We start from the raw sequence: 19,718 nt of genomic DNA, 5'->3' as shown, positions 1-19,718 counted from the left end.
TAAATTCTACATCTGAAAATCCTTTTATACACACTTTCATTTTCTTAAGATAAAATTCTTTTAGAAAATATGCCAAACTAACGAGGTGAGTTCGATCTACTCTACTGGTATTGGTAAAAATCCTTAAAATCACAGGTACATTTACATTCACGGATTCAGAAGATGCTCGATCTACCAAGCCAATATACCCTGGTATTTTCAATTTAATTAGATAGTAATTGCTGTCAATGAGAAACTTTAGAACTGTATGTGCTACAACACATTTTAGAAATGGTGTAAATTAGACGCGGATTCTCAAAAAAAAATCAAAACAGAGAAGAAAAGCATCCTATTAAATGTTAGCATCATCAAAAAGTAAAACTTTCTCAACCTTATATGAAAAAAAAAGATTCTTGAGTTCCTCATCAACAACATTTATGTAGTCTACAGAGACAACATGTTGGTCTTCCAACAACTTTACCGCCCATCCTTATTATCCGACCTGTTTTTATACATCTATTCATTTGAAGCAAAATTTATTGAAAAACTTTAAAGAGAAAAGAAGGAAACACTTGCTATATAGCATTCAACTAGACTTAATGATATTCCATCCACATCTTATTAACTAACAATAGTTATGTCCATTTATATGACGACTTGAAATATATCAATTTCAAGTAACATTGAAAAAAAAGTCAAACTCTGTCACATTTGTTTAATGTTTGGATGTTTTATTAATTAAAACAGATGAGGATCAACTAACAATCTAAAGACAAAGGTATGACAAAGGAGATGACTTTAGCTTTTCCATCGTCATTTTTCTTTCTTTGCACAAGATGCTTATGACTCCCAACTTATTCGATACTCAAAGCATACTCCGATTATAATGTATTTTTCAACTGAGACGGTCTGCTGACAAAAATATTGATGCTACTTGGATTTCAACAATCTCGTTAAGAGTTTATTCAAGGTACCATTAGGTCATATTTTGGCAGACACGCTTCCTACCAATTGACAGAGCTTTTTCGTTAAACTAGGATTGACTAGGGAGTGTTCCGCCTTACTGCTCAAAACATAGGTTTCACGATAGATGTGATCGGTCAACAGGGGATGACTACACCTGATCCCACCTCTGGAACTTCCAAAGGTCCATGCTTTTGCCGTGTTTGCAAATTTGTATTGTTTGCAGATTTTTTTTTTGCAATCGATCACTGTTTGGTTTATTAATATATTTTTCATTTTCACGAGTGAAAGTGCTCTATTTAAATGCCTTAATCCCGATCTTGGTGTAACATGAAAGTCTTGCGGAAGTCAAGATTTATTGCTTTTCTTTATCTTCATGTTTCCGGCAACCATAAAAGAAAAATATAAATAAACAAAATATGAAATATACACATGTTGTATTAAATTTTAAACTCGTCATGAATTTCATAAATGTGATTAATATATATATTTTTTAATATAAGTCGCAATTGCAAGTTCTGAATATACAGTCATGTACATTGTAAATGCATATATGAAAAGGATATTGTTTTTGTTTAGATAATGGTCCAGGATATGTTGTCCAATCAATGTCTGATAATACATGTGCAGCTGTCCAACTACAAGAAAATATCGGTGCATTTCAATTCTTCACGGATACAATCAAATTAAACTTTAAACCAGCATGCAGCAAACGTGAGTGAATTTTCCGTTGTAAATTCACTTTTCGCTTCCTCTTTCATGTACATTTTGTCGGAAAATACATGTATAACAAAAATTCACCCACATGCTTTTTTCCCCGTAAAATGCAGTGACAAAGACGCCACACGTATTGTTCTTCAGTTTCCAGTAAATCTGTAAGTAAGCTTAAATTAGAGATCGTATTTTAATTACCATTTATTACTAAGACTTTTACATTTACTTGTATTTTTTTAAAGAATATGATAGACTTTTTATTTTAACAGAAGGATGACTGATTTGTCACCAACAAGTACATCTCAGGCCCTCTCCTGCTTCTTTTACACAAACTCTAAGTTGGCACCGACATGCATTCTGTTCATGAGTATTGTTATAATGATGATTTTCTCAACGTCAAAATCAATCCCAAAGCCACGTCCAGTTGTTTGGGGAACAGAAGCCATTATGACATTTATAAGTATGTTTTTTACCTTTCTTGTTTGGTTTCTAGTTCATCGAAACCGACGCAGATATCTTAGAGGACAAATATTGAAGGACGTGTCCCAGAATGTTAAGCTCGTTTTCCTCTGGATATTTGGTCTGGGTAACATTTTAAACTCTGGAATTAATATGGCGGTCAATATCGACTGCTTGATTTACGGTGGTCCTCAGCCATTTGAGGGTGAGCAATCTATAAGTATTCTTTGTCATTTAACCGAAATATTTTTCTGTGTTGGACAGTTAGGGTTTCTAAGCCTTTATGGAACGTACAGATTTAAATCATCGTCTCTTATTAATTACGGAATCTCATTCATGGTCATAGCCCATCTTCTTCGATGGTGTAGAACTTTCTTTGATTCAATATTGCGGGAAAGCAAATCATCTTTATCAAATGAAACGTATATTAATGACTGCTTCTACAACTCCACCATTGTTTCCATCCGACATATGTTCAATCCATACGTTGAACCAATTATTAGTGAGTACTGTTTACTATCTGTGGCTATTGCCATTAAAATGTTTATAACATTTGACTTTGATCCGTGTTTGCATACAGAAGAATCGACAAGGAGACTGGAGGATACATGCTCTTGTTCCGATACTGAGAATTCGTCCACCACTTCATGGAATATGGTCGAAATGCAGAGACGTCGGAACTCATTCTTTTTGTCCATTGGAAGCGGGATCATTTTATCCCTTCCTTTTGCTGTGGCTTATTTTTTACTCGGTTTCAACAACCATAATATGCCTGACATTTATAGAATAATAAGAATACCATATGACTTAATGGTTTTATTTCTGTTATGTTTTGGATACAGACAATTCAACGTACAATTCCATGAAAATTTACGAAGACAAAGAGCGAAACCTATAAATCACCCAGTCCTTACCTTCGTCACGGCGGGAGCGATAGCTTACACCACATTTGGTTGTATAGCAGGAATAATGTTTTTACACCAATCCTCTGGACGTGCTCTTTTAGCTGATAAAATCATTCAGGCCATCGGCATCCTATTCCAGACCAAGCTTATACTCCACGTTCAAACATTCGTCTTCAAAGACGCAACTGTTCGTGTGACCTTTTTTAAAGTACACAGCATCTTTTTATGTGTATTCGTTATGAACATAATTCATTGGACACTTACTACATTTGGTTCTAGAAAACCCAAAGACACGATGCACCTTGAGGTAGATTTTTATGGAGAGGACTATCTAAGAGTGATTATGCAAATGATGTTCCCTATCATGCTGTTTTACCGATTTCTGACAGCAATAGAAATGTATGAACTTTATAAAAAGACTGATATCTACAGATAAAGTTGACATTTACCACTTATATATTTCATATGTTCATGTGTAATTCTATAATTGTGCAAAATTGTATATGAGTTCTTATTTCAACGAATGCTTCGTCATAATAGTATACATTTTTCAGCAATATAGAATACTTTTATGCATTTGGTCAAAAATGAATTTACGAAGAACCACACAATTGTTTTTTTTTCAATGACCCTCTTAAACACTATTGTATATTTTTAGAGTTCTTTTTAAAATGACACATAATCTTCTTATTCAATCTTTTTAGTTTTTTATGTTTTAGAAGCATAGTTGACGATTATTTGATTTATAAAAGATTTACAGCTTTTGTCTATAAATAATATAAAAATGCATTGGAAACACTGAACTAGATAGTGGGTAACAAGGAAATGAAAGTACACACGTTCTTTAAAATTTTTCTTGGGCGAGATATATTTTAAGGATCCACATATTTCCGTATTACCCATGTAAGTGTCTACTTAACGGGTATGTCCTGTCAATGATAACAAACTTCAATTTAATTTAGCCAAGCTTGCTCAAACCGTTCCAAGCCATTGTTTATTAACTGTGGTTACTTCTATATGTTGACTATATATATCCAAGTGAACTTGATATGAAAGGCGCCACAGAGTTTGTCCCATTTGTTTCATATTTTTATGTTTATTGACATATGGCCATAAGTGGGTCATAATTGCATTTTTACACTATATATTTCATTGAAAAACCATTATTTATAAGACCTAATTGCGGGGTCAATCTTAGTTTAATTTCTATGATTTTTACACTGAGTCAGAATTGTACAATTGCTCTAATTTTTACTTCTTAAATCCTTAGAAATTTAAACCTTAAAATCTTAAAACAAAATGATACATTAATCAATGAGAATAATTTATGAAACCATCAAGACAAAAACTTCTAGCCTCAAATTACTATGATTTCTTTACAAATAAAATTTTTCATATTGCATTTAAAATGTAATTATATCTCTGCAAAGCCTGCAGATAAAATTATTTTGAAGAAACTGCAAAGCATTCTACATTTAATGGTGTTTTAGTCTTAAAAAATGAGCTACAAATAATATTGCAATACTACTTTAGAAAAAAACACATTTTTCAATTAAATATATAGTAGGAAAGCGAATTATGACTCACTTATAGCCAGGTACTGTACTAACAACTGAACTGTATGACAGATGAGACAACTTAGTTTTTCTACCGTCAATGCTCCTTATTTTGGGTAGATATATCCCTTTATCACCAGTACATTGTGTTTGTCTCCCAACTTATTCGATATCCAGGAATATCTTCTGAACAAAATCAGTTTTGAAACCGATGCAGGCTACTAACAGAAAAGTTTAGTTTACAGGGTTTTTAAGCTAGTTCTTTAGTCAGATTTTTGTAAAATTTATAGCCGTTTTAATGACATTGTCAGTAAATATATCAATATTATGGACTCTTTTGGTGGTGAATATGGTGTTATTCAATTATTGAATACGATTTTATACCAACTGCTCGGTCTCAACTTTTATACTTAATTGACTATGGCATAATAGTATAATGTCTATTCATGATCAATACATAGGGCACACGGTGGGTGTGACCAGTCGACAGGGAATGCTTACTCTTTCTGAGCACCTTATGCTTTTCTGGAATTCCCACGGGTCCGTGTTGTTGGCCATGTTCACAAATTTGTAATGTTTGAAGATTCGTTTAAAGTCAGTTACATTGACTGTTTGTTATCTTCGCCTCTTTCATTATTTTGTCGACCTCAACATTAAAAAAAAAAAACCCATCAGTTTCAAACATCTTTGAGGACAAAATATTGTTTAATTTACATGTATACCCTCTCTCTCGACGACTCGGCAAAATGTCAAAGTGTTAATCAGATGCATGCAGCGAACTACATTGAAAGACTATTTTATTTATATTTAGATATTCCATAGAAGCATGCTATACGTAGCAAAAATAGTGCTACCGCTATTTCAAGTTCATTTTATTCACCCAAACCAAGATTGGTACATGAGGTTCAAATAACATATATACATTACATATACAAACTGGTCAGAGGTACATAATTTATATACATGTATTACAAAAAGATGAGAGATGAATGAAATAGGAAAGAATTGGATGAAAATAAGAGGAAAAATATAATTCCATTGTCAATTTTTGAAACCATAAAATCAATAATTTAAGCCTCTCATTCATTAATAAAAATAATAAACTTTAAAAGTCACATTAAATTTCATTCAATAGTAAAATCAAATTGTCTTTTTAAAGCACTTGCCGTTTTAACTCCAAATCACTACAGACGGGCGTGCAGACAGGCGGACGGATGAGCGGACATCACGATCACTGTATACTAGTACCCTCCAATTCTTCATATGAGCGGTATAATGAATGAGGTTACATCCGCCTTGCATTTGACTTGCACTTGCGTCCTCGATAGATAACTCTATCTACATGTAATTATTTGTAATGATTCTCTTCTAAAAGGTCCATGATTGTATCGTGAAACCCTAGTTTATCCCCCTGAAAATAGCCTTTTGATTATTCCGCTTGTATCATGGAATTTTCTGTGCCAATTAAAATCTCTTTTCTACTTAATCTCTTTTGTTAATTTCCTGGATCTGATTCAGCCTCTTGGTTAATTGTTAATTTTAAAGATATTTTTATTGGGCGAGAAAAGAACACAGGAACCTGATGCAGAGATTCCAAAAAATGATATAATTTGCAATATTAACAGTTGTATACATGTATTTGGCTTTCTTAAATAAACATTAAATCCCGCATGCATGTTGTTTTTTATCTTTAGTTTTAGTTTGATATTTATTTTTGTCATTTGGGTTTTGTTTTCTTTTTACATATTTGTCTTGGTCTTGATTGTTAATTTGATTACTTAGATATCAAATTCCGATGGTAACATTCCTCGCAAATAGGAATGGTGGTTGCAACAAATGTCAAATTTTCAATATGAAACTGAAACCACACAAATCATTTTCTTATCTTTTTATATCGATTGGCGGCATCATATTTCCCCATTCTCAAGTGTTCTAGTTTCAAAGCATGTAAGATAAAGTATTATTTGATATGCAAGGTGCAAACAGAAGCGTTAAACAGATAGAGACACCATATTTAGTAGATGACCACGGCGGACAATGAGGTAATTTTTCTGTTTCAAAGTTGCATTTTTTTAGATTAAAAAATTTATACTCTTTTGACTCCTTTTATACGTGCGTAATTTTTCTCTCAGTACTCTATCTTTATATACCATGTTTCTATCAAAGTTTTTAAAAAAAAATATTTTATTCGGATGTAAGAGTAATCTCTCAGAAGAATACTTTCATATACCTTGTATGCATGAGTAAAATCTTAAAATATCATTTAGAATTAAGAAAAAGAAGTAGGATAAGAAGGGGTACTAGTAAACTACAAACTAGCTTACTAAAAAGTAAGTCACAAAACCACATTTTAGAAACATAATGATTAAAGTACGACATTGGGATTAGAGTAAGTCTTACATTGTTTGTTTTTCCCTCTCCAGACCTACTGGCTAAAAATGGCCCGACTCAATATAATGTGTCCTCCAAGAAACGATGTTTTTATTTCTTTCTAGTATTTTCTCATCCTGTAAACAAATATTTTAACTTATTAATACCTTCACTTTTAACAGATCTTGAAAATTCAGCATTGGTTTTGAAGTTTTCTGGAGGGAAAAATTCCTAGGTTTTTATCAACCCATTTTTTCTTAAGTTAAGACTAGAGGTACTGTGAGCAATGAGCTCACTAAATGATACCCCCGCCTCCCACATGAATATAATGGCAGTGTCCATGTTTTGCTATGGGAAATCCAAAATATGTGTCGGATCAAAAAGTAAAATAGGAGGTGCACAATGGGAATATGTAATAAATATTCTGAGAAAGTTTCATCAAATATCACTCAGGTATGAGAGGAGTTGCGGATAAGAGATGGGTACCCCAAAGCGTAACAGACAGACGTACAGATGGACGGACGGACGGACAGATATAATGATTACTATATACCCTCCCGCTTTTCAAGCGGAGGGTATAAAAACCAACAAAAATCATTTTAAAGGTAGCTTAAGGTATAATTTTACTCAGATTACAAAAAATCCACTGATAAGAATGAAAAACCACCTATTGCACATTGTACACCTATGACTCTTGTGTTAAATTGCAATCTCAAATAAGCAGGTCAATGACCTACTTTTCATACTGGTGGCCCCTGAGTATTTTTCGGAAAATACCTCAATTTTTTGACACTATAATCAGTTTTTCCTTTATTCACAAAATATTACAAGCAACACAACTCCTTAACTAATGAAATATTATAGGAACGGAACAGCTTTGCTTCATTTTAATAAATGATTAGAGTTTAGGCCATAAACTTATTAATTATTACAGTCCGAATTTCCTCTGTCATATTTCCATTTCATATCTTAATTTTAATCGAATATTATAAAAATATGAATGATAAGAACTCTAAATTATTTATAACGCCATGTAAATTTTGTTGCCCTTATTCTAATGGTATTAATATCATATGAGGTCAATGATGAAATTATTAAGATATGTGGTCTGGAATGATTTTTGTTCATATTTTTGAATTTCTTTATTTCATAACATTCAATTACCGGTATTTGAAATAATTCATGAGCTTTAATACACATAATATTGCAAAATGATGTTTAAAAATACATGTAACCTTTACATTGTAATTGTTATTGCAAGAAATAGAATTATTTGTCAAAAATGAAACATTTTGTACGAATTTCCTCTGCATCACCATATATCAACTTTTGTTCCAGTATATCTTCTTCAAAAAATAAGATACTAAATTTTTCAATTGACTTTGAGTTAAAACGTAGTTATTACATCCATTAAGAAAATTTTTTATATAACATATTACAGAGTATACTTTATAAAATTTCCTTCCTGACCTCTGAAACCTGAGTAAACGTCATCCTTAAATCTTTCCCTTTGAAGCAAAGAGAGGCTAATATACTATTCTGTTTTGTCCTAAACTAAGAAAAAAATTCATCATTTCCTTAAACTTTTTAAAGAATTATCTCAGTCTCAAGACTTGCTCAAGTCTCTTTCCTAAGCTCGTCCACTACGTTTGTTAATGGCGTCGACCGAGTTTGCCTTTGATAAGGATTGAAACATTTGTAATAGATTTATTTTTCAGTTTTTCAATTTAAAATTTGAATTTTGTCCTGTTGCTACTAAGCTCTGGATTTATCAAACAACAGCAAACTAAGATAAGATTAATCAAGCACACAAAAATTTAAAATTACACAGATTTTGTTGAGTTTTTTTTTTCTGTCTTAAATTTAAAGAAAACAGTGTTGATCTATTGTAAATTGAAAGTCCCTCCACGGTGACGTCTCTATCTCAGCGAAAGATTCTCGAATGAGACGTAAAACGACGTACAATCAACCAATCAAGTACAGTCGCCTGTATCGAGCAGTGGTTAAGAGGTTTGTTTTAGAGTCGCAAAGTACTTGGTTCTATCCTTAAAGGTGCACAGACACAATTTGAAGTTAATATTTTCTCAAATTTTCTGTATATTATCACGACTTATATATTACAATAGCATTTCACACAAAAAATATATTAAAATACTTATTTCGTCTAAAAGTTATTGAAACTTTAAATTTTGGGAGGGGTTTGATTGGCACGTCCTTGCACTTTCACAGATTTTAATTTTATTATCAATACTAAGGAGAAGTGGCAATCTTGTTGTGTATAAATGAAACATATTAAAACTATAATCCAGAAAATTCAGAGTAGAAATGTTCGAAAGCAAAATATACACATAGTATATTATTAGTCCGTGCAGTTGTGGTGAGCAGACTTTAACAATTGAACACGCCCGATGAATCGTAAACCTTAACAATAACACAGCTCGTGTCCTGTTTACCAAAATTGTGTAGGTTTCACGGGTATGTTCAATTTGCTACACTCTGCACACAACACTGAGCGCGGAATGACGATACTTCTGAAGGAATTTTGCTTTTTAACATTTCTACTCTGAATATATATATTTTTTTCTGGAATATAAAGTTTTAATATTTTTGCATGTGTCAAGGCTATAATAATAACAATATATAAGTCGTGATATTATATAGAAAATATTAACTTTAAATCTGTATATGTATTCATCTCAAATAAGTGCATATATAAAAACACAAAGCATATATTTAACTAGATTTTATTGTGGCAAAATTTTGGCACGGCTATATATATATCCAGAGATACAAATTATCAAAAGCTTTTGGTGTCTCTGGCAAAACAAAAAAATAAAGCAAATATTCTTTTGTTAAATATTCAAACTCAGGTTCAAAGTTCATAGTTCAATGGTCAAAGTTCACAAAACACTATCTCACAAGGTAAAAGCCTTGACTCTGGGAGGTGCAGAGGTCAAGCACTTATTTATATGTATCTACTAGTAAATCCAAAGTTTACTTCAAACTTTCATGAATTACATCACTGCATATAAAGATATTTACGTAGTGCTGCTCGTTTACACTAATCTCAACAATATATTCGACATGTTGTGTGAATCAGATGTGGATACTTAACGAGGCTGGGGGGTGGCAGCCATTTTCAGACTATTTCTATCTCCTTTAAAAGGAGAGCTCCATATAAAGATATAGAAAATGATCAAAATTTAAAACTAAAATTTATGATTTTTTTCTTTGTCAAATGAATGTTGACAGCTTAAGATACCATGTCTAAAAAAATAAGTTAAATCTGGTGGTTACTTTATGGTTAAATTGTTGACCCCCCAGCCTCCTTAAAATTCAAAGGAACTTTATGAAAATTTGAAGTCACAAAATTTTATCAAATTCAACAGCATGAAAATTTACGACTTACCAACTTTACATTCAACCATTCCTCACGTTTATTTAAATTCCAGGTTTTTTTTTATATCACTGACAGCTGCTTTTTCAATAAAATTGGAACTCGTAAATTTACTCACCTTGTAATTGGTCATTTGAAATATTTTTTGGTAATCTGATTGTACATACAAGTACTATGAAGTTAATATTAAAAAGATGCTTGAGTTTATGATTGACAATATCTATGTTGTTTTTGAATACCAGGTCTTCCAACAATCTATTGGAATTCCCACGGGTATCTATTGCGAACCGTTATAAGCAGACCTATTTTTGTATTCATATGAAGAATAATGTGCAAAATCTTATATTCAAAAGGACGTTAATGGTATTTTAATAACCAAGCTTTATGAAAAACGAGATGACTAACTTATCACTCGCAAACGTCCCTTACCTATGAAGCAATGTACCTTCAACACCTGTATACGGGGATTACCGGGGTATATCTCTCAAATGAATCGATACGCAAGAGGAAGCTGTACGTTTGAACATTTTTTAAATAAGTTAAGTTACTGACAAACAAGTTGATGAAACAAGAATATCAGCAGTCTAGATTAAAGTCATCATTTCATAGGTTCTGTGGTCGGTACAAAGACCTTGTCAGCAGATGCAATTTATCATTAAGACTACTATTTGGTCACATTTCATCTCATAATTGTTTTTTTTTTATTTTTTAAGTCTATGACTTTATAAAATTCAAAGATTTTTTTTTACTTTTGAATACTTGTTTCTACAGTAACGTATGCAATGGTTAATCTACCAATGTTTAAGACATCAGGCTTTCAACTTTCGGAAACAGTTATTGCCAATTGTTAGCTTTACCGCAAATGTTAACTATGCGACCCTAAACATGTTAAAATGCTATATTTCAACAACTTTAAGACATGTTGCCATGATAACAGTTACACATAACAACCAATTTTTGTCTGATTTTTGTTAAGGATATCACATAATTTTACCATAGAGAGTTTGCAGAAATTCTAACACTATGTATGCCACAGCTAATTCATTACAGAGAATGGCTCTTAATAAATAGAGTGTATTTCTTCAGTTATGCTACAGCAGGCGAAGTATGCTTTCTTTGGAACACTGAAGTTCAGTTATAGTATGGTAGTAAATAAAATTTTTTTTTAGCTATATATACTGGTTGTATTTTGAAAATATATAATTTCTATTATTTTCTTGTAGAGTCCTCATCATTTTAATATCATTGATAATTGAATGCAAAGGTCAAGACTACTGGAAAAGTCCCGAGGATGGACCGACATGTAAGATAAATACTTGTAGAGAGACAGACGATTACTGTGAATGTTCTCTTACCATTGATCACAGACTGACAATGATGACGCCACTTCCTTCAGCCGTTCTTGTTTTTTCACAAAATGGAGGATTATACAACTCCAGTAATAGAAATCAACAAATAAGTGATGAAGTAGCAGGGAACGTTTTAACCGCTGATGGATACGGATCGCGTCTTGTTATAGCAGTCAATGGAAAATTTCCAGGTCCAACTATCGAAGCGTACGAAAACCAGAACATGAATATACACGTTCGTAACTTGATGCACACCGACTCTACTACTTCCACTGGCATGGAATGCATCAGCGAGGAACTCCTCATTCTGATGGTGTGGCATTCATAAGTCAGTGTCCTATCCTACCGGGACAAACGTTCACCTACAGATTCAGAGCAAGTCCACATGGGTCCAGTTTTTATCATGCACATATTGGGGACCAGCGCAGCATGGGGTTATATGGAGGACTAATTATCTACCCACGAAGTCAAACCGTCTCACAACCACAACAGGGCTTTACCTTCTCTTACAAGACTGGAATCACGATGATGAGCCAGAAACTTTATATCAACGAATGCTTAATGGAGTGTATGATATTCCAAATCAAGTTTTAATCGAACCTACACAGTCAGTGGATGGGGCTAATTTCAGTCGATTCCAATTGCATTCAGGCCTTATCAATGGGAAGGGTAGGTATTACAATACTTCTACGACAAATAACGGTGCCCCTTTAGAGATTTTTGAAGTAGAACAAGGGAAGTCATACAGATTTCGCGTAATCAGTGCTGCAACATTATATCCTTTTACAGTTTATGTTGAAGGTCATCCACAAATACATATATGTGCTTCAGATGGATTTGAAATCGCCCAAGGTGTTGGAAAAGACAAAAAAGACATCATTGTTGAGTCTTTCATTATTCATCCTGGGGAAAGATACGATTTTATAATGAACGCAACACAAACGTCTCGAACTTACCTGCTGGTTGCAGAAAGCATTGAAGTTCTAAACTCCAGACTAAATCAATATCATGCAGCGGAAGCAATTATCCGGTATAAAGGAAGCCCATATCGTTATCCGATAAACAAAGCTGTTTCTAATACATGCCCTTGTACAACATTCAACTGTCCTTATATGTATTATCCTAGAAGAGACCAGAGAACCTGTCTGCCATACGACTCTATAAATAGTAATGAAGAAAACTCGGATTACTCGACAGTGGAAAGTGTCTCTGAAACTTTGTTCTTTAACTTTGCGTTTCCAGGAGAACCCGGCCGAACACCTGGATCTGTGAATGGACATCAATTTCTTTTCCCCACTACTCCAATTTTAGTCCAATCGTCCGGTGTTGAAGTTCCTTGTTCAAGTGTAAATTGTGGCGATAATTCAATTTGTGAATGTACTTACTCAGTTACTTTGTCAGCCGGAAAAGTTTATCAGTTTGTTCTCACTAATATTGGAAATGGAAGAGGTTGGTCCCATCCAGTTCATCTTCATGGTCACTATTTTTTCGTTTATAAAATAGGGTTTGGTTCTTATGACCAAGTATCAGCCAAATTTATCAGGGAAACAGAACACATTGTTTGTCAGGGTAATAGGGGTTATTGTAATTCTGCAAACTGGAGGAATGGTAGCTGGGATTCCAATCCTCAACTGATTCCGAATATAATACAGCAAAATCCACCAGAAAAGGATACCATTATCGTTCCAACTGGGGGATACGTTATTATAAGATTTAAGGCCGATAACCCAGGAGCTTGGTTTTTTCACTGCCACATCGATCTCCATAATACAAATGGTATGGGAATGGTTCTCCATGAATCACCGGATCTTTATCCAAAAACACCGTCCGGGTATCCTATATGCTGGGAACCAGAGGGTAATTACTTGTTTCTAAAATTGTATGTTTCACAAATTACTTTGTAAATATATGAAAAAATATGAAAGGGAGACGCTTTTTGGAGATGGGTACCAAACATATAAACAACGATGATTAAGTATACACACGCTGGAAACATTAAAAATCAAACAAAAATTAAATAAATTGGCGTTGTCTACATTAAATATCTAACTATTGGTGAGAACTACGAACTCTAACTCTTGATTCCCGCCTACATTTTGCACCCATTAAATTCAATATTAATGGCAATTTGGCCATTAAATCTTTGTTTAATACAAAGAACAGTTTTATGGTAATTGATTAATCATTTTAGTTCCAGCGCTAGATAGTAAATTATCATTAATTCCAGCTCTTGAAAAAAGGGGGGTAGACGATATTTTCTGGTGAAACCGAACTTTCAAGAATCACCATATTTTAAAAAAGTCTTAAATATGATAAAATGTATCTCATATATTTTCTTATGTTTTACGGCCCCGTGGGGATCCGGGATAGAATAGGTCCTCAGTACCCCCTTGCTTGTCGTAAAAGGCGACTAAATGTGGCGGTCCTTCGGATGAGACCGTATAAACCGAGGCCCCGTGTCACAGCAGGTGTGGCACGATAAAGATCCCTCCCTGCTCAAAGGCCCTGAGTGCCGAGCATAGGCCGAAATTTGCAGCCCTTCACCGGCAATGGTGACGTCTCCATATCAGTGAAATATTCTGGAGAGGGACGTTAAACAGTATTCAATCAATCAATCTTATGTTTTACGCAAATAAATAAAACATATATAAATTAATAAAATACAATTATTTAGTTGTAAATAGCTTAAAAATTGGTGAAAAATCAGCATTTTTTCTTTTTTTGTCTATAAACATATGTCCCCCCCCCGTGAAACACAAAAAGCTTTGGCATAAAGGGAGAGTTTCGATAAGGCCGCTCTGCGGCCCCTCAAGAAATTTTACGAAAATTTGATATTTTGTCAATAAACCTCTTATCTTTCAGAAAATATAAAAATAATTTATATTACGCATTTTCCGGTCACGTGACACTGGGAAATTCAAGTATACCCTCTTTCCTTTATTTTTTAGAATGGATGTTTTTAATGGCGGAGCACTGAGATTTAACACTAAAACTATCACAGGAAACATTAGAAACGTTAGATATATTTTACTAGAGACAAAATATACCAAATTTAATGATGTTCTTACTGAAAATTGTTTTGTTATGAATGTGTGAAAACTTCATATATGGTACTAGTTTATCTTATTTATTGAACAATAATTTTTGTTTAGAAAGTGGGATTAACTTAAAGTATAAAATACAGAAGGTTGAAAATCATAATTTATCTCACCTGAGCCGAAGGCTCAAGTGATCTTTTCTGATAACATTTTGTCCGTCGTCCATCCGTTTGTCCGTCTAGCTGTATGTATGTCCGTCTGTAGACCTTTTACATTTTCGACTTCAAGAACCACTGGAACAATTTTGACCAAACTTGGTACAAAGCATCCTTGCATGGGTGAAGGGGAATTTAAATTGTTATAATGAAGGGCCAATTCCCCTCAAAAGGGGAGATAATGAAGAAAAGACAAAAATAGGGTGGTGTCATTATTAAATCTTCTTCTCAAGAACCACTGGACCAGAAAAGCTGAAACGTACATGTGTATATGGAAGCATCTTGTGTTGTGTAGATTCTAAATTGTTCAAATCCTGACCCCAGGGAATAGGGCGGGGTCACAATGGTGAATCAAAGTTTTACATAGAAATATATAGGGAAATTCTTTTTAAAAATTCTCAAGACCCACTGGGCCAGAAAAGTTGAAACTTATGTGGAAGCTTCCTGGGATAGTGTAGATTTCAAATTGTTCAAATCATGACTCCCCGGGAGTAGGGTGGGGTTTCAATAATGTATTACAAGGGGGAAATATAGTAAAGATCAGCTTGATCAAAGCTTCTCAGGTGAGCGATGTGGCCCATGGGCTTCTTGTTTAAATTCATCAGAGGTGGGATCAGGTGCCATGGAGGAGTAAGCGTCATTATCATTATGCAAGTATTGGGTTGGTGGAAGGATATGTTGATAACGAGCAGTATTTAATCTCAAAAAACCATAAAACAATACGAAATAAGAGCAAAATAGGAGCAGAGCAAACACGGACCTCCAAAACATCAGAGGATCAGGTGCCATGAAAGAGTGAACATCCCCTGCTGACCGTTCACACCCGCCGTGTGCTCCTTGTCATGATCGTGAAAAAACGGGAAAATCTGTCGTCAATTCAGTGTATGGACTTACAATTAGTATGAAAGACTTCAGTCAGTATTTGACTCAATGAGAAATTGTATTTGCTGACAAGGTCTTTGCAACGGCCATAGAACTGATAAATGATAAGGACTGTCTTCAAAACAATACTTGTCAAGATTTTGAGCGAATAATAATAATACAAATATTAAACATATTCAGAACCAAAAAATGATAAGTTTTAGAATGCACAATTATTTCCCCAAAAAATTTAAATGAGAACTAAAGTAATTTTTTCACCATTGTATGAATTAAATTAGAAAAAAGACGTAAGTATCATATATAGGCGATGAATTTCGTATCAAAATAATGAAGAGATATGTTAAAAATTTATTTCGTTTATATATTTATGAAAATCCGTATCAACGAAATCGATATCCGCCTCTTTTTGCTGAAAACTTCAATATTTGATCAGATCAAGTGACCGAGTGCCTCTAAATTTAGATATGCATTTTTGTGCAATTTTGATTTTTTTATATATGAAGTGCACACGCGACACTCAACAAATTTCAAGGCAATAATGTATATTGTATGTGTAGTTACTGTGCAAAATTTGGTGAGTGTCCCTCACGCACTTCATACTTTTAACATCGATTAATGAATGCCACCCTCTCGTATTTTCCCGTAGGCCTAATGTTAAGGCGTTGAAGATACATCTAAATTACGGCTTAACTGCAGCATAAATATATAACAGTTCAGCTTTTGAAATATATATAACAAAAGTTAACATATTTATCTTGAATTATAAACTGATTTTGAAAAAAAAATATTGAAATTTATTTTTATGAAAAAAGTGGGCCGCAGAGCGGACTTATCGAAACTACCCCTTTGTAAAATGACAGTCCATTTTACCTGTAAAAAGGAATTTTTGTTTCACGGGGGGTATTTTCCGTTTTCCGTTGATTTCTATAGTGAAAAACACAAGTTTTACCAAAATTATAGAGTTATCTCTCTTTGATATTCCAAATAAGTAACGTTTTATGAAAATTCATATAAATATCTATTAAAATTCTGAAAATCATTCAAATATGTTAACTTTTGAGAATTGACTTAGAGGTAGACGGGACAACAATACTATCGTTCGTAGTTCTTTGTTGTTATAGAATAATGAGTAAATTTTTTCTCTAGCTCTCAGCGTTATTGTTTAAATCACTAACAATATTTTTTTAAAATCTATTTTGAACATATTTTTTGTTGAAAGGGACTTAAAAAGTTTTAGTATTTGAGATATAAAGAGAATGCATTTTAAAAATAACTGTCTAGATACCTTTTTTTTTTGTTCTTAGGTCAGAACTTTCGCCCTACAAATAGTAACAATGCAGAGGATGTGAAACCTTTTATAAGTAAGTTTACTAAAATTGTGTTGCTAATGCTTAAAAATGCATTTTGTAATTGTAAACATCAGGTTTCCTATAAATGAAATGCTTCAGCAACAATCATTTTATACAGATTGCAATTATGTACAAAACGCGCTTAATCTTGTACAAGTTGTTCAATGGATAGGTTCATACCAAACTATGAGATTTGCTATAGAATATTCGTCTTGTAATTTTTTTGTTAGTGTAATATTGTTGCATTGGGTATCTTTGTGATTTATTAATTGTTTTTTTTTCATTTAAGGTATGCTCTCAATCATCCTCGTCCATGTGGCATCGTGCTAAAAGATTGTCACTATTTGGAGTTGTCGAGATCGCACTGTTTCCATGGATTTTTTTTTTTTTAACTTTATATTGATTTTGTTGAATATCGTGGATCATGTTTTATTTCACAATGCTAAAATAGTTGTTCAAAATTTGTTTTTAAATTGAAACATGCTTATATTTAGTATTTTGTATAAAATATTATGTTACTTGCTTGTTTTCATGCCTTAATGATAAATAGCTACTTAATGTTTATAATGCTTTGAATGTATGTTGGCTTAATAGAGAGTGTTATGCAAAATTGTGGTCAAAGCATGCAATAGCATATTTTCTAACACTAAATCAATCATTTTAATCCTGCTATACCTGGGGTAGTAAAATTAAAGCTTTTCGCAAAATACGAGCTTTTTTTCCCATTCAGTTTTAGAATAGCATATTTTGCTATTGCTGACAATATTCCAGAGATATTTACGTGGCCGAAATTCAGTATCCTTAACATTTTTATGCAAAGATATAAATGTTTTAGTAAATATGTGTAATCAGGAATTTCACGTATTGCCTTTTATGTTCTCCAGTGTAATTTTACAAGTTCACTGAAGCTAGTCTTTAGCTCATACTTGTAACAACATATAGTTAATATCATATCCATATAAAAGTAACACAAACACCAGATTTGATGAATGAATTTGTCATTCATCATATATACATGTATAAATGACGACAACATAAAATTAAAAGATATCACTCTTACACAATACATTACTGAAAAAGTTATGTGTAAATACAAAAACTGATTCCGATAAAATGCTCCATGAAGAATACTATGTTTTGTGCCCAGTTTGAACTGTTCTTTAGCATCGTGCAGTTTTAAGATGAGACAAAGAAGATTATACAGCTGGGATGGGTATTGTGATAATTTTATCTGCTTGTTTACACATATTTGATGCACTGGCATGGCGCTCTCTTTGAATGTCTGTAATCGGCAACAAATATTACAACTGTTCTGATTATTGTTATCTGTTTGAAACAGAGCATTACAAACTGTGCACTCTCGTTAAATTACAACAGAACCCCCTCTGTTGTTTCTGTAGGGTCTCTACTAAGATTGGGGGTTGGGGTGGTTTTGTTTGAGAGGATATCTATGGATTGTTGTATTTAGATGATGTGCTCTGAGGCTCATGAATTTGTAGGTCCTCCTCTTGTTGAGGAGTGAGCAATATTTCTTTTAAGGACAGAGGAGGGGGACAGTCCACTCTTTGGAGCGCATCCAAACATTGCTTCATAAGTTGACCTTTAAATCCCAGAATGATCACGGCGATTTTTCTGAAACTGAACAAACTTAATTCCAGTGGTCCACTTCGTTGTATGATTATCTTTCAACCAGCTCATCAGCATATCATATGAACATATCATGAACATCAACAATTAATCATTCGACACTTCCTTGAGATTGCGGACGGCTTGGTTTTCCATGAACAAAAGCTAATTCTGGTCATATTTCTTTCAACTTAAGAATAATATTTGCAGTAAATTCTTGACATGTATTTCCTAAGCAGTATGGGTATTTCTGTATTTCATAAAATTCGGAAATTACATGAAATTCCTGATTACACATATTTACTGTAACATAGATATTGTTTATAAATCAATATGTATAGATATGCTTTTAGTATAAATAAATTTTTGCAATGTTCTTGAATTTTAAAGTTTTTTTTTCTTTTTTATTTTGAAAAATACCTTCCTATGGTTTTGTAGACATGTAACCACGAAGTTTCGTGTGTGTACTTCGGAATGCCTCGGATATCAGTCTAGAGAGATATGAAAACAGTAATTTATTCAAAAGGAAGAATCACTCCAAAAGAAATCTCTTTAACTGAAAAAATTATGCATTTTTAAAATTTGGTGTTTCAGAGGATTTCAGAGAGTTTTACTACGTAAATAATTGTAAAATTTTTAAATGTATACTCTCAACAACACTGGAGAAAAGTAAATAAAGAAGTGTCATCTGCATGGTAACTGAAGGGTGTGGTAAAAGTTGAAATGTTGTCTCATAATGATGTTGACTTGTTGTTTGAATGGACAAATTGCATGAATTGGTATTTACCGTTCATTTATGTCAAATCAAGTTAAATATTAATGCTCGAATTACGGAGTCAGTTTCCTTTTTATATTTGTGATCTTGTCAGGAAGAATTAAAGAGCAATTTATTGCAGCCTTAATTAATGATGAAATT

General features: G+C 33.0%; 1 protein-coding gene and 1 pseudogene across 1 annotated transcript; both read left to right on the top strand.

Moving 5' to 3' along the window:
* Positions 1-984: 984 nt before the first annotated feature.
* On the top strand, positions 985-4,374 carry LOC134228424 (uncharacterized). The gene is made up of 3 exons (XM_062710079.1): positions 985-1,126; positions 1,522-1,656; positions 1,926-4,374. The coding sequence occupies exons 2-3, from the start codon at positions 1,646-1,648 to the stop codon at positions 3,454-3,456; spliced, it is 1,542 nt and encodes a 513-aa protein (XP_062566063.1). The 5' UTR covers positions 985-1,126; positions 1,522-1,645; the 3' UTR covers positions 3,457-4,374.
* A 2,174-nt stretch (positions 4,375-6,548) lies between these two features.
* On the top strand, positions 6,549-18,118 carry LOC134228422 (uncharacterized; annotated as a pseudogene).
* The last annotated feature ends 1,600 nt before the right edge of the window (positions 18,119-19,718 follow it).

This window comes from Saccostrea cucullata, unplaced genomic scaffold, assembly GCF_032062105.1.
Source record: "Saccostrea cucullata isolate Sc308-1 unplaced genomic scaffold, CSIRO_AGI_Scuc_v1 ctg333, whole genome shotgun sequence".
Taxonomy (NCBI): domain Eukaryota; kingdom Metazoa; phylum Mollusca; class Bivalvia; order Ostreida; family Ostreidae; genus Saccostrea; species Saccostrea cuccullata.
Note: the sequence above shows the minus strand (reverse complement) of the source record. Positions and strands in the feature narration are given on the sequence as shown.